We start from the raw sequence: 25750 nt of genomic DNA, 5'->3' as shown, positions 1-25750 counted from the left end.
TGTATTCATTCCGAAATTTTCAATAAGGGAAAACTAAACTTTTTTTTTATTTTTTTCTATTTTTCCGGAATCATTAAAATCCAACTTTGTACAGAACGTTAGTATCTCTTTCACCTGGATTTTAAATTGTATTATTAAAGGTTACAAAGATAAATTATTGAACTGGAAACCAGACATACATCTTGATTGGTTCCTTGTCCTTAATTGGTTCATCCTAAGCAGTACACAAAGTTGCACTAAACCAGTTTACCGGCTTTGGGTCAAGGCCATACAGTTGAGCGTGGAAATCTGACGACTACGGACTGTGTTAGCATCCAGGAAAAATGAGTGAATTTCACAAAATAAACAGAGAAACTCTCCAGAAATTGAAAGATGTTGCAAATAAATTAAGGATTCATAGCATTGAATCAACTGACGCAAGTAACTCAGGGTAAGATAAACCTTGTAAATGGAAAGTTTTAGTACTTCGTCTGGCCAGGAACATATACTGACTACTGTTCCCAGGTCTGGCCGAAAAATTATTTCACAGCCGCTTTATATATATCGACATTACAAAAGTTTGTCATTGTCTGCTCTTTATTCGAAATGTCAAACTTTAATAAATGTACTATATTCCTAGCCTTCCTTTTAATCAAAATTAAATAATTTTGATGATATCGAATGACAAAGTTCTGATGTTCAGATGTTAGACTAACAACTGGCACTGAAATTCTGAATTAAAAGTCTGCATAGAAAATGCCAAGATGGAAAACCAAAATATTTGCAATTCTCTTTGCCAATTCATACTTTAATCAACTGGTAACCGTTTTTAGCTCACCTTGCCAACTCAGCTTTCCTTATCACTTCCTTTATCCGTCATTGTTAACTTTTATATAAAATATCTGAAACTAATCAGCCAAATTTCACCATCATCCATGAGGTATCTAGTTTATAAATGTGTCTGCTAACAAAGATGGCCGATAAGGCTAAAAATAGAACATAAGGGCAACTTTCAAGGCTAAGGGATTAAATTGAAGTTCACATAAATACAGATTAAATGAGGTCTTATTATTCACTTGCAAGTGAATAATTAATCTTCAATGTTTCTTAGCATATTTTGTCAAAATTGAACTATACTTGCTGCTAAAAGCAAATTATTATTCCATTCTTTCACTTTCATTAATGATTGAACAAAATAAATCCTATTTAGATATTCTATTTTGCTCGTTGTAAGTGCCCCTTTAAATAAGGATTTTTTTTCCCCTTTGTTTTTTTTTAAGCAAAAACTAAACAGACTAAATGATTTTTGTCACGAATTCTATTCTAGTCTACATTGTTGCAGAGTGTCCTTTGTTGAATATGCACATAGACCAAGGTGAGCGACACAGGCTTTTTAGACATGTTAGAGCCTCTAGTTCATTATCTAAAACTGGCAATCCTGTGATCATGTCTACCAAAAGTCTTTTAGGTCCCCTACTTTAGTAATGGTACAGATGTCCATCTACAATTTTTGTGGGGAATTTCTTTTTATGGCCCCGCATCGAAGTTGTCGGTGCCATATAGTTTTACCCTTGTCCGAAATTCTCTCCGTCTTTCCTTCCGTAATTCCGTCATTCCGCAACAAACCATTATACAGAGTTTTTTTCTAAACGCCTTCCGATATTGGGCTGATTTTTGGTAGGTGAGTTAACCATGATGAGTTACAGATCAAGTTTAAGTTTCGTTCCGCTCCACTTATTTTTGCCGAAATTACGGGCTTTGGACTTTGAGAAATTGTTGAAAATCACAGTTATAAAGACTTTTTTTTCTAAACGCTTTTAGATATTGGGCTGATTTTTGGTATGTGAGTTAACCATGATTAGTTACAGATCAAGTTTAAGTTTTGTTCTGCTCCACTAATTTTTGCCAAAATTGTGGATAATCACAGTTATACTGACTTTTTTTCTAAACGCCTTCAGATATTGGGCTGATTTTTGGTATGTGAGTTAACCATGATGAGTTATAGATCAAGCTTAAGTTTCGTTCTGCTCCGCTTTTTTTCGCTGAAATTACAGGCTTTTGAACTTTGATAAATTAATGAAAATCACAGTTATACAGATTTTTTCTCTATTCCCCTCCAGATTTTGAGCTGATGTTTGTGTCCACATGTGTTTTTATTGAAATTGCAGATTTTTCAACTTTTTGGGACGGGGCCATTCATGTCGCTTTGACACATCTAGTTTTAAAAGCATTCTGGTATGTTTTTTCTTAGGCTAAACAGCTCACTTCAGCAATTCAGGCCCCATGTGAGCCTATGCCATCACTTGGTGTCTATCTTCATTGTCCTTAACTATTTAAGAAATCTTCTCTGAAACTACTGGGCAAAATACCTTCAACATTTTAATTGAATGTTCCTTAGAGTATCTTGTTTATAAATTTTATCTGAAGTTTTCATCAGTCAACAAAAATGGCTGCCATGGCTAAAAATAGAACCTAGGGGTCAAATTCTGAAAAGGAGTAAGTTTGTTCAATAGGTCAAGATCTTCATGTATCAGCCCTGAAATTCTCAGATGAATCAATAACCCATTGTTGGGTTGCTGCCACTAAATTGGTAATATTTAGGAGATTTTTCAGTTTTTATATGACCTCAAAAGAATTTTTAGATTGAAAATGCTACAAGTCATCGTTGTTGTTGTCGTCCGAAGACATTTGGTTTCTGGACAATACATGTAACTTTAGTTTAACAGGGTTTTCATTAAGAACCCGGCGGAATGTCGCCGTTTCAAAAGACGGAAATCGCCTGTTCAAATGCTTAAACAAAATTTTTTATGAAGAAAATAAAATAAAAACATAGTTTTATTTACCTTTTGTCTCATGGAGTTTTTTGTTACATAGATTTTTTCAAAAGCGATGGCTTTTTATAACTGACTGGACCATTTTATCTGACTGAAAGTAAACTTAAAATGGGAGTCAGTAAGACATTTGCCTGAATTCAAATACAATGTTCAATCAATCGCTTCAATGATCAAGATTGCCAATGGTAAAATCAAGCATCATTTGTGTATTTATTTTCAATTCTGAAAAATGGATTTCACTATCTGACAATTTAAAATTTTAAACAGGTCAAAAACTTGGGTTAAATTAAAGATTTTTTTAAAATTTAAAAATATACGTAAGAAGCGTGACTAACATGAACTTAAATTTAGATAGCTCACTTTTTAATTTTGTTTCATGATCTTTAATACAAAAGGAAGTTTAAATTAAAAACTGCTCCTGATCAAACACTTTTTTGACAGAATTCCCATGAATTTTTATGTTAACTGCAAATGCAGTGTATATATATGTATTTAAACCATAATGGTATTTGTAAAAGATAATTATGAACATGTTTTGCCATAACCCCCTTTTAAGGTGAAATTAATTATGTTTATATTAAACTCAGAATAGATCAAAAACATGCTTTCACCTAGGTAATACAAGTCTCAATTTTGTTCAAGTTTTTATTTCTATTGTTAAAAAAATGACTTTTACTTCCCTTATAGTTATAGCAATAGGTAAACATGATAGGGAAGCCATAAAATGTAATTAAAAAAAATTGCTTTTTAGATTTTTTTTTTTTATCATAAACATTTTTTGTTGTATTCTGAACTAGAAAAAAGACCTACATGTATGCTGTTAATATTAGCATGCAAGGAAAATATTAGGAGATTCTATTTTTTTTTTATCTATTGACAAAAAGGAAGAAAAAGTTGATATGAAACAAAAATTTAACTGTGATCGAATAATATTTTGCTGTCTCAATGCTTCTTCTACTTAATGTTCTAGATAATTTAAAAATAAGTTGTTCAATTTAAAAACCACATTTAAGTCTTACAATAGTTTCGTTGATTTTACAAACAAATAGGCTAACAGGATTTAGCCGTAAATCTATAAGTTAAAGGATGTCTTTATAAGAGGAATTTTCCTGCTTGTGCAGTGTTCCAGCTAGGTTTTCAAAAGGGCAGGGTGCCAATCCTGAAAAAGGGCATTTAACGCGCGATATGATAATATGAAAAGGGCATATTTTAATAAAAGATGTTAATCAAACATTTGTGTTTATTCGTTGAATCACAGGTTTTACAAGAACAACATCTTTAGCCCATATAGAACTCTATCTTTCTACTTTTAAGGCTGAAAAACTTGTCAAGCAGCTTGTCACACAAGTTTTTTTATCATTGCTTGGCACAGTTGAACTTTATATGCAGTATGTTTTGAAAGGAGATCTGTTTCATACTGTTTCAATGGTCTACCACATTTTACCAGTTTCACCTTTCTACCCCTGCTGTGCTTGATGGCAATACAGCACAAAACAGCTGTGCTCAGTAAATTCACAATTTTAGGATATAAAGCAACAGTGAAAAATAGTATCAAAAATAAAGAATACAGAAAAAGATGACCAAGGCACCCTACCAACACTGCTACTAAGACCCTCTTTAACTTTTCCCATAACTCAAAATAAATACCTAAACATATATATTCTTAAGCAAGAAGTATGGAGACACATTTTAGAATATGTAAATGGGTTACTCAATGCTAGGAAAAAATAAGATTGAGTTATCTTTCTTTATTCGGGTGTGCTCCTTCTTTGGAGGATTATAAACAGTACGTAAATATGATGTAAATATGATCACAATATGGCAGCCGATTTTGTTATTTTCGTATCAAAAATGAAGGCAGTCAATGACAAATACGTCTGAATTTTCTGTTTATTTTACAGAAAACAAGTAAAACAATGTCTTCAACGAGTTTATAATGGTTTTCCAACTTTCTGTCATTACGTTTCTTCCATGAAACTACGGTAAACATCGCAAATTGTGCCCAAGTTGTTGTATGCACATTTCTTCAAAGATAATTGCCGACTGACCGATTCTATTTGAACGAATTAATGTTGATGATCATTAATGTCATAACATTGTGCATGACTCAGCATTAATAAAAGTGATAGTAGAACCTGTATGAATAGATGTATACCCCGTTGATGGAAAATCACTGAAAATTTTATACCTGTAATATGGCATCTTCGCTATTTTTCTTCTTTTTCTTCTTTTTTTTTTTTCCTGGGACAAGTTTAAAATTAAAAGGTTAAATGTTCTTTGTTCCTAATTAATTGGTTTAGAAACAATCTCGATCTTTTATATTGACCTGTAGGACATTTTTACCACGAAGCCTTATATTTGAAATGAATGGTTGAAAATACAAAAGCAGTAGTTTATTTTTGTGATTTTCAAACTATACATGTGATAGTTTACAGCAAGTTGTTTTAAATACATCCTGGTTCTTTGTTCTAAGGTGAAAAGTTGTCTCATAATCATACCAAATCTTCTTATTCTTATTTTTATTATAAAGCATATAAATATTCAAATATGATTATGGTAATCAAAGCAACTTAGTTATACCCTATTATATTTTTTGTTGGTGTATAATTGTTTCCTACTTCATTTGAACTCAGATAGAAAGTTGTCTAACTGGCAATCATATCAGGCCACAATTAAAAATATTTCAGTTTGCCCAAACCCGACCCATAATGACTGGGTATGGGTAGGTAGGTAGGCAAATTTTTTTTATTTTTTTTTTTATCCGAATTTGCATGAAAATATTAAGGTTTATGTACCCTTCTGTAGCCATTTTTGTACGAATTTTTCAAACCTCAATTGTATCAAAACTAAAGATATAATAAATAATAGAGATAGGCCATTTAGTACATGTTCCAAGGGGAAACTTGATGTAAAGCATTATTTTTTACTGTTTCATTGCATTTGATAGAAAAAGAGGACTAACTCAACCGCCGGTTAACTCAACCACCGGTTAACTCAACCGCCGGTCAACGCAACCGCCGGTTAACACAACCGCCGGTTAACTCAACCGCCGGTTACCATATCTATATAAATAGGGTGCAAACATTAATCCACCATTCTGCCTCTGATGAAGGTCCTTTATGGACCGAAACCGGTCAGGCTATCAAACATCACCAGGCGCTGTTAATTATGTGTATTGGTATATACTATATTTTTATGCTTTTACATTTTTCTCACTGATACACATAGTTAATATGGCTTCTACTAACGAAAGCTCCATGGAGCTAATGTGTTTAGAGACTACTTATGTCAGTACACCTTTCCTATATTGCCTATTGATTTTTCACTGGCATAGGAGCTCTAAGCGTAAGCCTAGCGATTACCTGAAATTGATGTATATATGTAATACCTACATTACAAACTTAAGGTGTTGAAAACTTTTTAACACTGAGGATTAATATTCATCTACCTTTGATCTTGAAAGGAGTACTAAAGGCTTAAATGAAGCATTCTCAATAAGAACCCCCCCCCCCCCCCCTAAACCAAATTTTGTTTGGTTAGGGGGGGGGGGGTAATAGTTTTGACTTGATGTTTTGGTGTATCACAAGCTAAAACGTCAAGACTGCATGACTACCATGAAATACTATTATTAGACTTGATATTTAGGTGTATCATAAGCCAAAGATCAAGACTGCATGACTACCATGAATTACTATTTCAAGACTTGATATACAGGTGTATCATAAGCCTGAGGTCAAGACTGCATGACTACTAGGAAGTACTATTTCAAGACTTGATATTTAGGTGTATCATAAGCCAAATATTAAGATCACATAACTACCATGAAATACTATTCCAAGACTTGATATTAAGGTGGATCATAAGCCAAAGATCAAGACTAAATGATTACTATGTACTTCTTAAATTATTAAAACACCCTTTATCCAATGCTAAAGCCCAAATATGGTTATATCATCAGGTCACATGTTTACCATATAGTGTAAAAATGTTTACCGTAACATGTCAAAAAGTTTACTGTAACAGGAACATTAGCTAAATATAGATAATTGTAACCATGGAAAATCCCACTGGGATTTTTCACCGGTTAACTCAACCGCCGGTAAACTCAACCGCCGGTAAACTCAACCGCCGGTAAACTCAACCGCTGGTTAACTCAACCGCCGGTTAACTCAACCGCCGCCTAACTCAACCGCCGGTTAACTCAACCACCGGTTAACTCAACCGCCGGTTAACTCAACCACCGGTTAACTCAACCGCCGGTCAACGCAACCGCCGGTTAACTCAACCGCCGGTTGACTCAACCGCCGGTTAACTCAACCGCCGGTTAACTCAACCACCGGTTAACTCAACCGCCGGTTAACTCAACCACCGGTTAACTCAACCGCCGGTCAACGCAACCGCCGGTTAACGCAACCGCCGGTTGACTCAACCGCTGGTTAACTCAACCGCCGGTTACCATATCTATATAAATAGGGTGCAAACATTAATCCACCATTCTGCCTCTGATGAAGGTCCTTTATGGACCGAAACCGGTCAGGCTATCAAACATCACCAGGCGCTGTTAATTATGTGTATTGGTATATACTATATTTTTATGATTTTCAACAGTTCCATCAACACTATGTTTGTGTAAAAAAAATATCAGCTGATTATGTAATGATTAAATTTGTTTGCAGTTTTTAAATCCTATTTCTATTAAAATAGATTAAATGTCCTAAAATATTTATATGAATTATTATCTACCATCCTTAGTTTGTGTCTTTTTTATGTTTTGAAAACAAATTTATATTTTACATTATCACACAGGTAAACTAATTTGGCTATAAATAGATCAAAGCATGGTCTGTAGAATCTCCAAACTAAAAACGTATTTGTTATAATTTTATTTCTTTAAATAATCAAGTTTAAATTTTTGAAAATAATCATTATTGATAAAATGTAATTGCACAAAGTTAACGTTTTCTGAAGACTTTATTTTTAGGTCATGGTTCTAGGGGCTTCCTCACAAATTGTATAAAAATCCAATATGGCGTCCATAACATGTTTTTACTTTTGCACATGTGAAAAAATATTTCTGACAAAAGTCAGATTTCTCTTGTCAAAAGGGATTTATATTTATATCAATTTTGCAATAAATTATTCAGAAGGAGTTACATTCAGTTAAGATTATATTTCTGATTCTGTGAGCCATTACAGTTTTATCAAATTCTCCCAAACAGCAACGTACTGACTGTCTAATTATGAGACTTGTAAATTTGAACTATTTGAATAAAAGGGCATCTAATTTACATGATAAAGGAAGATTATAATTAAAGACAACAATTTGTCAAGAAATAATTCCTTTTTATTCAGTAAAAACAAAATCTTCTTGCAAGATTGTAAATTCGCAACTTCCGGATCCATTTCCTGTCAGAATAACATTGAAAATATTCGATTGCACATGGTTTTGAACAAATCTACCTGAATATTCTTATCAGATATTCGATAACACGATGAAATTAACATTGAGCATATAGGTAAGGGTTTGGTAGTACAAACAACTACAGCGTAAAAAAACTGTGCCACTTCACTTGTTTTACTACTTTATGTTCGTTAAATCAGAAGATAAAAACAGAGAACATCGAATATCAATTAACTGCGTCTCTTATACGCTTTCTTTGAATCTTATTCACAATTACTTTCAAACGTAAAGACGACAAACATTAAGTTTTGTACGATGACAAAGCGGACCCAAAATAAATTCCAAAAAACGTCAAAAAAAGAATTTGAGTCGGCGGGTTTATTTTGGGTCAGTCGCGTTTGGGCAAACATACAATCTTTTTATTTTGGCCTCACATTCATTCATTTTTATACGACCGTAAAAAAAAAAATTGGATTGTATAATGGTATGAATACTGTGATGTCGTCGTCTGAAGACACATTTGGTTTTCCGGACAATAACTTTAGTTTAAGTGAATGGATCTCTATGAAATTTTTTAAGAAGGTTCAACACCACAAAAGGAAGTGACTGATTTTGGGGATGATGGTCCCAACCGTTAAGGAATTAGGGGCCCACAAAGGGCCCAAAACAAGCAATTTTCTAGTTTCAGGATAATAACTTGTGTGTAAGTATTTTGATTGCTCTGAAATAGTACCACAATGTTGAATATCACAGGTAGAAGTTTGGGGTTCATTGTGGGGGTTATGGTGCCAACAGATTAGGAATTAAGGGTGAAAAAGGGGCCAAAAACAAGTATTTTTGTAGTTTCCAGACAATAACTTGTGTTTAAGTGAATGGATCTCTTTGAAATTTTACTACAAGGTTCCATACTACAAATGATTGGATTGAGTTTGGGGGTAATTGCTCCAAGGAGGGATTCAAAAAGTGTTGGGTTTTTTTGGGTGGGGTGGGGGTTTCCATTTTTTAAGGGGTTCATATTTTTTTTCAAAACTTTGAAAAGTTTCAAGAAGAAAAGAAGAAACTTTCAATTGCACAGTATTGCACAATAGATTTGTAAGATCTTTGACAACATTTTTTTGTGTGTGTCAGAAACCTACATTATGTCAAATTTTTTATCACAATCCAAATTCAGATAGTATCAAGCTTGAATATTGTGTCCAAATTTGCCCCAACTGTTCAAGGTTTGATCTCAGCGGTCGTATCAGGCTGCACTTAGCAAAGCAATTTATTATACTGATATCGAACTTTTCTTCTGTATTTTGATGCTAAGATGATGAATTCACTGTAGGGTGTTTTTTCTTTCGAATTGAACAATGATCCATGTGTCAACTGATTAAGTCAGCAACTATTGCTAGATAGAAGTATTTGAAAAAGGACCTCTATCATTTTGATTACATTATTTCTTCAATGAAGGATCAACACCTAAGAATTTTGTCACTGCCAATTTTACAGATCGATGTTGTTGAAATGAACTATACTTATCATGCTGATAAAGGACCAGAAAAGTAATAAAAAGTAAAATCAGAAAGAAAATTCAAAACCCTAAGTCCCTAATCAAATGGCAAAATCAAAAGATCAAACAAATTAAACTCATTGTTTATTCAGTGGTGGTTCCTAAGAACTTCATATGACCTTTGTCTTTTGTCATTTACCTATAGATGCAAGAAGCAACATGGCACATTAGAATGTCAGATGTAAGGACATGTTTCATAACTTCATAAGTTTATTTATTTTAGACATCCAACATCATGTTGTTCTATGGCAGAGATAATGTCTGTATTGTTTTTCAATACTATGAGATACACCATTGCTGAACCACGAGGTGCTTCTAATGACAGGTTTATTTTGTCAAAGGTTAGTGTTATAACATTGCATGTTAGTACCTTATAAATAACAAATATGAAATGTATTTAAATAGATCTGATTTCTTTTAAAGTAAATATGACTCTATAATCATAGATATAAAAAAACAAGTTCTCTATTAAATATTGTTTCATAAAAATAAATTACATGATAAGAAAACGCCATTGTTGATCAAGTTCATATATCTTGAACTACTGTGGATTCATTTACTTTCGTGGGAAAGAAATTTACTGGATAAAAAAAAAATTACATGTGAAATTTCATGGTTCACCTGTAATTCTGGAGAATTATATTAGGTGGAGGTATGAGTGTCCAGTGATGTTAAAGGTTGCATTTCTGTAAATACAGACAAAACAGGAACACCCTTTACTGCTTAAACTCCCAACTTTTACTATGAAGTTTCATTTAAAATTATATCCTAGAACGGAAAGTTGATATTCACTCTTTTATTCAAAGGTCAAACAAATCAGAGCTGTGCATTTATATGCCTCAAACTTGTTTTTAGAGTTTAAACTTATACTCAAATTCTGCAATACCTTTCCCTTCACTTTAATTTCTTACTGTGAATTCAATTCAATTCAATTTCACCACATACCTTGTGCATTTATACTGGTAACATTCCCAAGTTATTTGTCTATTAGATGAAACATAGAGATCATATCTGGGAACCAAATACACAAAACTAAATATCTATGAATATTATATATCTCCCCCAAGAGAGGTGTGGTTTATGAAACAGCTGTATTAACACAGTGCAACTTACAATTCCTATGTTCTAAAATTATTGTGTAAGTTTATGTAATTTTTATAGGGTCATGCAGCTCCAATCCTGTATGCAGCTTGGGCTGAGGCAGGACTATTCCCAACAGCAGAGCTTCTGAACTTACGTAAATTAGACAATGATCTTGAGGGACATCCAACACCTGTAAGTTTTATATAGTTATTGTGGAGGAATGTATGACAGCTGAAAATTTTTTGTAAGGGTCATATCATCTCATGTTTGAAAAGTATTGCTTTTGTTGAATTTGATTTACTGGTATTAAGTATTGCACAAGCAACTATATGCACTGTTGTGGATAATGCATGAAGTATGACAGCCGAAAAGTTTTGTAAGGGTCATATGTTTGCAAAGGAATAAATTGTAAAATATCCAAGCAAATCACATTGATAACAAAATTACTTTAATTTGTGTAAAATTAATGTTGCTGTTCAAATGATTTCAGAGGTTGAACTTTGTTGATGTAGCCACAGGATCACTGGGTCAGGGATTAAGTTGTGCTGTTGGTATGGCTTACATGGGAAAGTATATAGACAAAGCAAGGTACACATAGCCAGTATATTTTAAACGTTAACAAATGAAAAGTTAAAGCAGGTCATTTATATTTTCGAATTATACTTTGATGATTTTATCAAAAAGAATTAAAGAGAAAGCTTTATATAATGGGTGCATGGTAAACCAACAGATAGAAAAAAAGACTGGGTTTTTATCTAGAGTTCATATTTATATGAAAAATTGTAAAATGGCTCTTTATATATTTTAGTTTTTTGTTTTTTTCTATGACCTTCATCAACATTACATGTTTCTAACAAAACAAAACAGTATGGGATACTTAATGCAGCCTACTATCTACTTGATTGGTCCTTATTTGACCCTCACTATTATGTATGGAATACTTTTAAATTCCTAGGTTTTATTTTGACTGTTTTGATCTTGCACTGTAACAATTTTTGCTCAATCAAATATTTTGATCGTTTGCCATAATATGTAATGTTTTAATTACTGTTGTTTTCAGTTACCGTGTGTTTTGTTTGATGGGAGATGGAGAGAGTGCTGAAGGATCTGTGTGGGAAGCCATGGCATTTGCTAGTTATTATAAACTGGACAATCTTGTGGCTATCTTTGATGTCAATCGACTTGGTCAGAGTGATCCAACAAGCCTTCAGCATGAAGTTACAACCTACAAAGCAAGAGCTGAAGCTTTTGGGTAAATTATTTCAGCTTATTTGGGAACTATTTCATTTAAATAACTTTTTTATACGACCGCAAAAATTAAAAAATTTTTGGTTGTATATATTGGTATCACGTCATCAGCGTCAACTGAAGACGGATTGTTTCCTGATAATAACTTTTGAACAAGTTAAGGAAGCTGGCTTGTCATGTTTTGGGGTTTTTTGTCAGATTTTCGGAATCCTCTGCCTTAAAAAAAATTGCCCTGTGACCCCCATTTTTCTTTTTGTAAATCTTTTACATGTATAATGATAAGTCATCTGTAAAAGTCTTATAACATTTTAATTACTTTTTAATAGTTTTTGACACCTTAAACTTGTCAATGATAAAGCTATGAAAAGTCAAGAGAGAATTATATTTTCCCGCCAAAATTTCAATGGCTTACCGGGGTATATTTCGAACACAAGCACAGTGACCTATATATTTGTTTTGCTCTTTGGATTCCTTTATTAATCCCCTATCAATATAAACTAGTGTTTTGAAAAGATAATTACTTTGAAACTGAGAAGCGAACTACCTTAAAAGAAATCAATAAAATTTTAACACAATGTTTATAACCACAAAAGGAAGCTTGGGATTGATTTTGGGGGTTATGGTCCTAAAGGTTTAGGAATAAGGGGCCCAAAGGGGTCAAAAACAGAATTTATCTAGTTTCAGGACAAAAGTTGTGTATTAGTATGTCAATTGTTCTGAAAATGTATAATGTTTATTATCATAAGTAGAAGGTTGGGATTCATTTTAAGGGGTTATTGGGCAAATAGTCTAGGAATTCAGGACCAAAAAGGGTCCAAAACAAGCATTTTTCTAGTTTCAAGACAATAACTTGTGTGTAACTGTATGGATCGCTCTGACATTGTTCCACAAGTTTCCATGTAACACAGGGAAGGCTGGGATTCAGTTTGGGGTTGATTTTCCTGAATATGTAGGAATAAGGGGCCAAAAAAGGGCCAAAAAGAAGCATTTTTTCTAGTTTACAGACAATAACTTGTCTTTACAAGAAGGTTCAATACTACTAAAGGAAGGTTGGGATTGATTTTAGGGGTTATGATCCTAAAGGATTAGGAATTAGGGACTGAAAGCGGCTAAAAACAGCATTTATCTAGTTTCAGGATAAAAAGTTGTGTATTAGTATTTCAATTGTTCTGAAATTGTACCACAATGTTTTTTACCATAAGTAGAAGGGATTTGTTTTAAGGGGTTATTGGGCAAATAGTCTAGGAATTAAGGGCCAAAAAGGGGCCAAAACAAGCATTTTTCTAGGAAGGTTGGGATTGATTTTTAAACTACTTGTATAATATGTATAAAAAAATGTCAGGTTTTAGACTAATTGCAAAAAAAGGGGGTTGGTAGTTGTTTTCAATTTTTCTCAAATTTCAAATTTTTGACAAGTTAAAAGAAGAAATCTTTATAAAGTGTACAATACTGCGCAATAGCTTTGTGAGATCTTGACATTTGTTTTGTGTCAGAAACTCATATTATGTTAAAATTTTTATCGCAATCCAAATTCAAGCATGAATGTTGTGTCCATATTTGCCCTAAATGTTCAGGGTTCGACTTCTGCGGTCGTATAAAGCTGCTCTGTGGAGCACATGGTTACAATTACTAACTGAATTTTTTTCAGGGCTGTTCAAAGAGAGTTTTTGATTAATTGTTTAGTCACTTTATTGATACAAATATCTGGAAAAACATAATCATCTTGTAATTTATAGTATAACCAGTTGATAATGATATTGAAATGTTTTTGATTTGATCGGATTTAACACCTTTATTGTTGACGGAGATAATGATATTGAAATGTTTTTGATTTGAACAGATTTAACACTTATATTGTTGATGGACATGATGTTGAGTCTCTGTGTAAAGCTTTCCATGATGCTTCTACAGTAACTGGTCGTCCTACCTGTCTTGTGGCTAAAACATTTAAAGGCAAAGGTATTCCAGGTAAGTTTGACATTATATTGAAAATATTAAAAAAGGAGAATAAATCAAGTTAGAGGCTGCTTAGTGCCAAGATGTTAAAAATAGGACTTTGTGCTTAAGTGCCAATTACATATAGATAGTATTGAAGATAAATTACAACAATTATTTTATCTCAATTACTACAATCAGTACTGATTTGTATTGATTATCAGGATACTGTTTGAAGCTTTTTCAAAAATACTTGTTTATTTTGGGATATTTTTTTCTCTGGAAGGGGAGATAATTAGTTTTAGTCCACTAAGATAGTTCAAAGTTAGTAGTTGAAAGGGGCATTAAACTCCCCTCCAGGAAATGTAAGTTCTCTATGACTAATACCTTGTTCAGTTTGTCAGTTTGTCATTTTGTTAGTTGTTATATAATATCTGTTGATACTAAATGTTAGAAATATCAAGCTCTACCCTTCTACCTGTTTGACCAAAATTGTCAGAAGACTCCTTACAGGGGTTATAGCCCTTAAATATATCTGTTAATTATTTAATTGAAAAAAAATTAAGGTTAGCTAAAAATCTTATGTGTAAAACATGTTCAAATGACTAAATTTAATTTTTCAGGTATTGAAGATCAGATGAATTGGCATGGAAAGGCTCTAGGTAAAGAGTCAGCTAATGCCCTTAAAGCTATTAAAGATAACATGTCCAACCAAGGACCTCATGGACTAAAACCTGCTGCTATTGTAGATGATGCCCCAGCAGTCAGTATTAAAAATGTGGCTTTATCTGAACCTCCAAATTACAAGAAAGGTCAAACAGTAAGTTTGCTTGCTACTTTTCTCACTTTCACTATTGTTTTTGTATTATGTGTTTGTCTCATCCTTACAAAAGGTTATGTGCATTAGCAGTTGTAATGAGTTTTGTGTAGAACATACAGAATCTGTTGAAACCATATGTTATGTGCAAAACATATTTCATTCTTTTGTTAGATTTGTTTTCAGTCAAATGGCAAAACAAAGGAATTTCCCATTTCTACCACAGGGGATGATTTCGATTGTTGAAAATTGCCTAAATTATTTTAGGTCATAAACTTGTCCCTTATTTGATTAGATTGTTTTTAAGCATTTCCCTTTTTAAAACCAGGACTTTTACACTTTTAAACAATGCAAATTTGTTTACCCCAAATTTTGTGCAATTTCAAATATAATTGGAAGGAAATTTTATAGAGTTGCTTCATAACACATATACCATTTACTTAGCATTTTAAGGTTACTAATGTTGTGTGAAAAATTTTCAGCTCAATAATTTGCATGACACCGTTTGAATATTAACTAACACGGAAACTTGGTACACGTATACAATAAATTTTTTGTCTATATAAATTAACCTTTTTCCTTTATTCAAATATCCAATGAAAAAGGGTGAATTAATTGACATTTTTATCTGGTTTATTTTAGGTAGCCACCAGAGCAGCCTATGGCACAGCTTTAGTCAAAATAGGAAAAAATAATGACCGTGTAGTGGCAATGGATGGGGATGTCAAGAACTCAACTTTCTCCATCAAATTCAAGGTAAATTTATAATGTCAATACAAACTCCAATTTTGAATTGATTCTTTTACTGTGGATTCATTTATTTTCGTTGGTATCAATTTTCGTGGATTGAGGTAATCTTGCATATTCATTGATATTTTATTTCATGATTTTGGCAAAGTCTGCATACATTCCTTTAGGAAATTTGTAATTCATTAAACATTTAAATTCGTGGTTTCCCTGTTCCAATGAAATTCTCGAAAATTAGTATCCAACGAATATTAATGAATTCTAAGTAATTTATCTCCAGTTCCATGGGTGCCATACCTTTATTTTTTGAATGCTTTTAAAATCTTAGGTATCGACTCAGTTTAAGCTCTAGAAATTATATGTGTGTTTAGATCATCTGTATCATACATGTTGAAAGTCCAGGGTATCTTATATGAATAAATTGGGACTATCTTATATGTTGAAGTTCTGGCTATACTAAATGTATTAATTTTGGCCGTGAGTATCCTTAACTTTGAAACCCTCAGTATCTTATATGTTTAAATGAAACCGCCCCTATTTGATAGGAATAAATTAAGGCATGGTGGGTGGTAATTATTTGATGTTAGAGAAAACACTTTATATTTTATTTTATTTTTTTCTATAACAGGAAGCATTCCCAGATCGATTTATTGAATGTTTTATCGCTGAACAAAATCTAATAGGAACTGGTATAGGAGTTGCCTGTCGTGACAGAGCTGTTGTTTTTGTCAGCACATTTGCCTGTTTCTTGAGTAGAGGGTTTGATCAAATCAGAATGGGAGCCATATCTCAAACCAATGTCAATTTTGTAGGATCACATGCTGGTGTCTCTATTGGTAAGATTAATTTAAAATGATAACATTAAAATAAAAACACCTTGATTTTTGTCTGAAACGATTTTAAGGAACTCATCCTATATTTAATTAGAAGTTAACATAGATAATCATGTTATTATAACTAGCAAAATCACTTTGTAATGTACTTTTATCAGTTTATGTCCAAGAGAAACCACATCTGTGATCTTAACAGATTCTTGAGGGGGAAAAAAGGAAATTTGCAGATTGTTACAACATTTGTCAAAATAAATTTAGAAGCCTTTGTAACACTTTTGATATTGTGTATAAGTGATATAAGCTTTAAACCACATCAACATACATTTGTAATTTGACTGGTTCCAGGTGAAGATGGTCCATCTCAGATGGCATTAGAAGACATATCCATGTTTAGAAGTATCCCAGGCTCCACAGTATTCTATCCTAGTGATGCTGTGTCCTGTGAGAGGGCTGTAGAACTGGCTGCCAACACAAAAGGTGTTACATTTATCAGAACTAGTAGACCAAACTCTGCAGTTTTGTATGATAATGAAGAACCATTTGCTGTAGGCAAAGGAAAGGTGAGTAGTATACTTCTAACAACTTCAATGGACTTATGATGGTGTGATCACTTTGGGTAAACATATGTTATTATTAACCCTTTCAACGCTACACAAAAAAATAGAAAAATGGCTGCTGCTGCTGCATTTTTTTTGTGTTCATTCATTAGAACAGTATATTCCTTTTCAGACTGCTGTATCTTTTTTATTATAAGAGATACAGAAAAAGTTATTGCATGAAAAGTGCTCAGGAGAGTATGAACTGTAATGTTAGGCAGTTATTTCAGTAAAATTTTATCAGGTTACCTGCATTTTCAGGTAATTAACAGGTAAAAGGTGTAATTTGTTACATTTGTGTTGAATTTTGAATAAAAACTACTTTTCGTCTTCATCTATTTTGTTTTTTTATCTGTCATATAATAAAGAAGACATCAATTGCTCGATTCCGTAGCGTATTGCACCATACACAACATATTATGTAATCATGGCCCAAATCAGTGGCTCCGTCCTCAAATTTTTCAGTCAACCTCTGTTTTCCCCCCTTTTTCTACGTCTCGTAATGATCGATCAAATCATATTTCCCACACGAATTGAATGTAATAAACACATTGAGATAACAAGAAACCTTTTAACTAATCCTTGTCATCAGTTTCGCCATAGAAATGCTGAAATATTTCCATATTTACAGCTTCGTTTCCGATTTCCGCCATTTGCATTTGTCAAAATATTTGTTTTTATTTTCCTTCAATTTTCCTTCTACTTCATGATTTTACAATAAAAATTGCCGGGATTTCAAGCGCAAATGAGACCTTGCATATCCTCGATTCATACAAGGAAAAATTACAGAGGACCCGAATGAAAACCGAATGGTTTAAGAGTCCTTATGAAAAATCTGTTGTCATCGCGGCATATGCCGCAAACAGCAGTGGCGGACGGCGTATGTCATCGCGGCATATGCCGTGTATAGCGTTGAAAGGGTTAAAAAGAACTGTTTGCCTGTATGTACATTTATCAGGTTATGTGAATTATGTGTGGGTTTTCAAATGAGTTTTTGTCTGACAAATTAAACTTTAAAATAAATTAAATTATAATGAAAAGAGTGGTACCAAAATACATGCTATTGATATTTTATGTACAAAATGAACTATATTCTCTAAAAGGCTGACAGTGGTTGCTTTATGTCTTGCAGATTATTTTTTGTTATTGTGAAGTTTGAATTTGAGCAATATTATGAAATATGATGACCAGGTACATGTAAAAACATGGACTCTTTTGATGATACAGTTGTATATAGTCTCATTTTGTATCTAAACTATATTGAAATTTATTGTTATCAGATAGTACGAGAGAGTGCCAATGATGCAGTAACTGTGATTGGTTGTTGTGTTACATTGGAAGAGGCCATGAAAGCTGCAGATAAGCTGGCTATTGATGGTATTAACATCAGAGTCGTTGATCCATTTACAGTGAAACCTATAGATGCTGAACTTATTATCAAGTGTGCTAGAGCAACAGGTGGAAAGATCATCACTGTAGAGGATCATTATCCATTTGGTAAGATATAACTTAGTATTGGTAATGTTTTTTGAGTAAATGATGTACTGTGTAATTTGGATTCATTGCTATTATTTTTTATTTTGTGGGTATATGTGAATCACTAATTCTAGTGTTCTACAAAATACAAATGTCTTAAAGGCTTGGATGGAGAAATTCAGTTGGGTATTCTTTTAGATACATGAGCCTGTTACTCAGATTTGTTTTTTGTTTGTTTGTTCTAAACACTTGAAAAATGGATGTGAGCCTTAAATTATTAAAACTGATCATTCACAAATAATTAGGTTGATTGGCACACAGTGATCAGTCAGTCTGTCTATACCAAATTGTGTCCACTTTATATCTAGAGAACCATTCAGATTTCAAAGTTAATACTTGACAAGTATATTTACCAACACCAGAGGGTGTGTCATAATGTATGTAAAACTTCCTAGGTCAAAGGTCAAGGTCAAAAACTTGTTTCAGTTGACAACCTCATGTTCTATGGTAAAGATTGTGTCTGCTCTATACCTTGAGAAATGTAACGATTTTAAAGTTTATACTTGACATGTATATTAACCAACACCAGACGGTGTGTTATAATTTATGAACAACCTTCTAGGTCATTGTTCAAGGTCAAAAACTTTGGTTTCAGTTGACAACCCCATGTCCTATGGTAAAGATCGTGTCCACTCTATATCTTGAGAACCGTTAGGATTTCAAAGTTTATACTCAACAAGTATATAAACCAACAACAAAGGGTGTGTCATAATTTATATACAACTTACTAGGTCAAAGGTCATGGTAAAAAACTTTGATTTCAAATGACTACCCCATGTTCTATTGTAAAGATACATTTTTTACTACATATTATTCACAGCAGAGCCCACAGAGAGAGTTCCCATCTGAATGCTATCTAGTTTTGACAAAAATTGTAGAGGAGAATTAGAATAAAAGTTTCCCCAATTCAAAAAGGTCTGCTTTTTCATATCATGAGCATAAATACATTCTTACAAACTGCAAGTTGACTGATTCCAATCCTGGAGGGAATCAGACAGTAAATGTCTCTGTTGTCATGGTAACAGTTGACACACACAACATGCTATATAAAGTAATTATGGTGTGACAGGTCTTGCTACATACAAGTACAGTGTAGATGAGAAGTATAAGCACCAAACATTTATTTTCATACTTCTGTTTTGTTATAATTTACTTGACACCTCTACTTCTTCAAGATCAAGAGATGCCATCTGAAGAAATGCATTAGCTGAACGGCGGGTCACCCTACACACAGTGATCAGTCTGTCCGTTCATAACAAGTTGTGTCTGATCCAAATCTAGAGAACCCTTATGATTTCAAAGTTTATATTTGACACGTATAATAACCATCACCAGAGGGTGTGTCATAAAGTATGTACAACTTCCTAGGTCAAAGGTCGAGGTCAAATCTTTTTTTTCTCAGTAGAAAACCCCATGACTTATGATAAAGATCGTGTCTGCTCTTTATCTTGAGAACCATTATGATTTCAAAGTTCATACTTGACATGTATATTAAGTAACACCAGAGGGTGTGTTATAATGTATGTACAATTTCCTAGGTCAAAGTTTAATGTCAAAAACTTTGGTTTCAATAGACAATCTCATTTCCTATAGTAAAGATAAAAAAATTTGACCACACATTATTCACAGCAGGGCCCACAGAGATGGCTCCCATCTCAATGATATCTAGTTTTGTTTGTTCCTTCATTTGGTCATTGACTTCAGGGAGCAAATTCGAAAGCTTGTATTGATGCTTACAATACTTAAGTTAAGGAGATAAATATTATTTTCTGTACAACACATTTTCCAAGACCAATAAATTCCACCACAATATCTTTCTAAAGCTACTGTGCATGACTTGGATTTGACCTAAAAAAAATTACTAAGATGTAGCATAAGAATTAACTAAGACATAGCATAAGACTTTACTAAGATGTAGCATAAGAATTTACTAAGACGTAGCATAAGAATTAACTTTGACGTAGCATAAGAATTTACTAAGACGTAGCATAAGAATTTCATAAGACGTAGCATAAGAATTAACTAAGACGTAGCATAAGAATTTACTAAGACGTAGCATAAGAATTTACTAAGACCTAGCATTTAAATTAACTAAGACGTAGCATAAGAATTTCATAAGACGTAGCATTTAAATTAACTAAGACGTAGCATAAGAATTTACTAAGACGTAGCATAAGAATTAACTTAGACGTAGCATAAGACTTTACTTAGATGTAGCATAAGACTTTACGAAGATGTTGCATAAGAATTAACTAAGACGTAGCATAAGAATTTACTAAGATGTAGCATAAGAATTTACTAAGACGTAGCATAAAAATTTCATAAGACGTAGCATAAGAATTAACTAAGACGTAGCATAAGAATTTACTTAAGACGTAGCATAAGAATTTACTAAGATGTAGCATAAGAATTTACTAAGACGTAGCATAAGAATTTACTAAGACGTAGCATAAGAATTTCATAAGACGTAGCATAAGAATTTCATAAGACGTAGCATAAGAATTAACTAAGATGTAGCATAAGAATTTACTAAGACGTAGCATAAGAATTTACTAAGATGTTTCATAAGAATTAACTAAGACATTAAGAATTTACTAAAATGAAGCATGTTTGTTGCATTCGATCTGTAGGTAGATGGTATAATCAAAACAAAAGTTTTAGATGCATCTTTTTTATATAAATAATATTATTGTTGTTTACTTTATAGGTGGTCTTGGTGAAGCAGTATGCTCAGCTGTCAGTGAATGTCGTGACATCACTGTCAAAAAGTTAGCTGTACAGGATATTCCCCGTAGTGGCAAGTCAGCAGAGTTAATTGAGCGTTTTGGAATCAGTGCTAACTGTATTGTTAAAGCTGTCAATCAGATTTTGTCTGCATAGATCTTGGTGTTTTTAGTGACCTTACATTTCTAATTGTGTCATCACATTTTTTAAGAAATTTATGTTTTTGATGAATTCTAATAGAGAATTAGATAATTATTATTGGTTAAAAAAAATACAGTGAGTAAAATTTGATATTTCTGTTTTTGAATAATTTATATTTTGATATGTAAAAATTCTATTTTTATTATTACAGATGGTCTTTGTTTTGTAAAAGATGAATGTTTGAATTATTATCATGAAAAAGTAATTTAGTATTGTAGTAAATGAGTTAAACATAATCAGGAGACTATAGAGTTGTAGTAATATTGTAACAAGATAAAAATTTGCATTCTCTAATCGCAATTCGCCGTTTCAGAATCTAATGCATCCTGGGTAATATTTTCAAAAGCGTACACCAAAGCGTTTTGATTGGTTTAAAACTTTATAAACAATGGAAATTCAACCAATGACGTAACGTTATTTTCACTTTGGGGTACGAACAATGAAATTACCCATGATGCTTTAGATTCTGAAACGGCCAATTGTAAAATTATAAGCTATTAAACTGCCTATTTTTTGCTAGCTTCTTTAAATAGACAATATTTACCCTCTTTTGATGTAAGTATTATTATTCATATCGTATTGATACAACCATGGCCATTTTTTCATTTAGGATATATAAATGTGAATTATAATGATTCTGATCTATTAAGTGCTATGTTAAAGTATAGTAATCTGTGAAATGTATATGGTAGCTTTCATTTTTCCTTACAACTGCTGTAAACAAAACTTAAACATATTTATTCTATGTGATAGACTTTTATCATTAGTTTTACACAACTAATTAAAATCAGGTTTTGAATAATTGATACTTGTATTGGCTGATTGAAACACTATCATTGAAACATCTTATCAGATGTGAATTGAAATTTCATTAAGCTTTAGAAAGAAATATCTGGAGAAATAAAGGTTAATTTCTCTTTTTTCTTTCTTTATGAGTATCTGTTGCAAATATGATTTGTGAAAAAAAAATGTGATAGATGAAAAAAAAAATGAAAATTTATATCTATAAAAAATTGAGTATGTATGGAAAAATGACAGCAACCGATATAGTTTGCATATAACATATTTCTTATAATTTAAAGTGCTAAACAGCTAACTGTTAACAATATGTTAGTTGTTTTTATAACCCTGTTAATGTAAATCTGTGGTTACATTTGATATAATAAAATATTGTTCATAATTTGTTAGCTGTTTTTAATCTTCTATGATGTCACTATGTGCTTTAGTATTGTTTGTCCCCTAACACCGAGGTCAAAGGGGACTATAGGTTTGCACTCTGTCTGTTCATCAGTCACTTCAGCAAAGTAGTTTTCCACAGTTTTTCTTCATTATTGAAGATACTTATTTGATATTTGGTGTACTGTCTTAATGTTTTATCATGACAAGTTACAGATTAAAGTTTGAATTTTGTTCCAACCTGATAATTTTTGCAGAGTTATGGTCTTTTGACTTAGGTAATTAACTAAAATAATCAGTTTTCTTTACTTTTTTTGTCATTCTGGAAGATATTCATCTTATAATTGGTATATAGTTTTATCATGACAAGTTTCAGTTCAAGTTTGAATTTTGTTCTGTTCTGATGATTTTGTGGTCCTTGGACTTACAAAATTCACTCTAATAATCAGTTTTAACACTTTTTTTGTCATGCTTGAAGATATTGACTTGATATTTGTTATTAAGTTTACACCATGACAAGAAATAGATCAACTGGATACCAAACATTAAACTAACCTATTCACAAACTTTAAAAAATGGGTGCTGCAACCAAAAACATAAGTCCTATCCAGCCACATCCACTCTGTGTTTTTGTTAGATGTATTTCTATTAGTACCCATTTGATGAGTAAATTCTTTTTCACCTGACTTTTTTAGTTTGCTCTTATGCCGTATTGTTACACCATCTGTTGGGTATAGGGAGTGGTGGGTGCCCGTTAACATGTATTTTTCCCCCCCTTTTCTTTGGTAAATTGTTTGAAGAAATTAGTGGAAGGTTTGTTTGTCAGTCTTTAAAATATTGATTTGATAATTGGTATATAGTTTTATCATGACAAGTTACAAATCAAGTTGGAATTTTGTTCCAGTCTGCAGATTTTGTGCAGAGTTATGGTCTTTGGACATAAAAAATTCACTTAAATGATCAGCTTTCAATATTTTTTTTTTTGTCATGCTTGAAGATTTTGACTTGATATTCTTATTCAGTTTACACAATGACATTATAGATCAAATAAGAATTTCATTCCATTACAATGAATTTTTAACCGGTAGCTGTCTATGTATTGCCATGCAATACTCACAGAATGCCTTGTTTTGTACAGTACTTGAATTATGCTGTTGCACCTCTGTCCAAGGATTAGGGATTGGTTTAGTGCCCTGTCCCAAGTCAGGAGCCTGCAATTCGATGGGTGTCGTTTGTTGCGGTGTTATATATCTGTTTTTTAGTGTATTGTTTTGTACATAAATTAGGCTGTTTGTTTTCTTATTTGAATTGTTTTACATTTGTTATTTCAGGGCATTTTATAATGGACTATGCAGTATGGGCTTTACACATTGTGGAAGGCTGTATGGTGACCTATAACTGTTAATTTCTGTGTCATTTGGTCTCTTGTGAAAAGTTGTCTTATTGGCAACCATACCACATCTTTTTTTATAATTAGTCTTGCATTTTGACTTAGTCAATGCCAGTCAAGTATAGAGAAAAAGGTCTTCATGTATCTTAACATTGATTATAGATAAATTAAACAAACTTGATATTATCTATGCTAGGATTGATGGACCACTAGAATTGCTCATCTAGCATAATAATTAATAACTTGTGATATTCCAGCAATGTCAACACTATTTAGTCAAAGGCTTTGATGACAATAGTTATCAAAGGTACTAGGCTTATAATTTAATATGCCAGACATGTGTTTAGTCTACATAAGACTCATCCAGTGATGCTTAGACCTTTAGTCTGAATAGGCTAAAATGATCATTTCCTGTAGAAAAGAGTGCTGTTTTGTTCATTGATATTGAGGTATCCATACAGTCACACGCTTTATGAACTGAATTTATGCACCACCTAGAGGCATTATGTTTTGCGGTATGTGTGCCCTTTTATCCATATTTCTGTACACTTAGGCTTTAGGTTTTTGGACAAGATAGTTTTTATACGCCCGTCGTCTTTTAGACGGGACATATTATGGTATACTGTTGTCCGTCCGTCCGTCTGTCCGTCCACACTTCGGACAATAACTCAAAAACACTTTCACCAATTTCCATGAAACTTAAGTGAATTGTTTATATTTATTGACCTAAGCTCCCTTTCGTTTTTTTTTTATTTCAGATTTTAAGTTTTGGATTTATGGTGCTTTATTCATAAAAAAGGGGGGATTTTCAACACTTCGGACAATAACTCAAAAAGGCTTTCACCAATGTCCATGAAACTTTGGTGAATTGTTTATATCTATTGATGAAAGCTCCCTTTCAATTTTTATAAATTTCAGATTTTAAGTTTTGGATTTATGGGGCTTTATTCATAAAAAAGGGGGGGGTTTTCAACACTTTGGACAATAACTCAAAAAGGCTTTCACCAATGTCCATGAAACTTTGGTGAATTGTTTATATCTATTGATGTAAGCTCCCTTTCAATTTTAATAAATTTCAGATTTTAAGTTTTGGATTTATGGGGCTTTATTCATAAAAAAGGGGGATTTTCAACACTTCAGACAATAACTCAAAAAGGCTTTTACCAATGTCCATGAAACTTTGGTGAATTGTTTATATCTATTGATGTAAGCTCCTTTTCAATTTTTATAAATTTCAGATTTTAAGTTTTGGATTTGTGGGGCTTTATTCATAAAAAAAGGGGGATTTTCAACACTTCGGACAATAACTCAAAAAGGCTTTCACCAATGTCCATGAAACTTTGGTGAATTGTTTATATCTATTGATGTAAGCTCCCTTTCAATTTTTATAAATTTCAGATTTTACATTTCTGTGTTATGAATTTTTATGCTTAAAAAAGGGATGATTTTCCAATTTTGGGACAATAACTAACACTTTCACAAAATTTTATGCAACTTTGATAAATTGTTTATATCTATTGACATAAGCTCCCTTTCCATTTTTATAAATTTTAGATTTTACGTTTTCTTAAGTAATGAATTTTTATACTTAAAAAAAGGGGGATTTTATGAAACTTTGGTGAATATATTAATGTAACATCCCTTTTGATTTGTATATATATTTCTAGTTGATCATATAAATTCATTTAAAGCATAAAA

The 25750-nt window shown here is 32.4% G+C and overlaps 1 protein-coding gene across 1 annotated transcript; it reads left to right on the top strand.

Moving 5' to 3' along the window:
- Positions 1-228: 228 nt before the first annotated feature.
- On the top strand, positions 229-22666 carry LOC139493649 (transketolase-like protein 2). The gene is made up of 12 exons (XM_071282038.1): positions 229-430; positions 9990-10107; positions 10928-11041; positions 11340-11437; positions 11910-12101; positions 13938-14065; positions 14656-14852; positions 15492-15605; positions 16225-16432; positions 16775-16989; positions 18306-18522; positions 21269-22666. The coding sequence occupies exons 1-12, from the start codon at positions 324-326 to the stop codon at positions 21439-21441; spliced, it is 1881 nt and encodes a 626-aa protein (XP_071138139.1). The 5' UTR covers positions 229-323; the 3' UTR covers positions 21442-22666.
- Positions 22667-25750: the final 3084 nt, after the last annotated feature.

Source organism: Mytilus edulis, chromosome 1, assembly GCF_963676685.1.
Source record: "Mytilus edulis chromosome 1, xbMytEdul2.2, whole genome shotgun sequence".
In the NCBI taxonomy this organism is placed as follows: Eukaryota; Metazoa; Mollusca; class Bivalvia; order Mytilida; family Mytilidae; genus Mytilus; species Mytilus edulis.
The sequence above is the reverse complement of the archived record's forward strand: the minus strand, read 5'-3'. Positions and strand labels throughout refer to the sequence as shown.

Bases quoted from the DNA above. Each gene is read 5' to 3' on its own strand.
- LOC139493649 (XM_071282038.1), top strand. From the start codon at position 324: ATGAGTGAATTTCACAAAATAAACAGAGAAACTCTCCAGAAATTGAAA. The intron at 15,606-16,224 runs GTAAATTTATAA...TTTCTATAACAG, and splicing joins CTTTCTCCATCAAATTCAAG to GAAGCATTCCCAGATCGATT. The intron at 16,433-16,774 runs GTAAGATTAATT...GACTGGTTCCAG, and splicing joins ACATGCTGGTGTCTCTATTG to GTGAAGATGGTCCATCTCAG.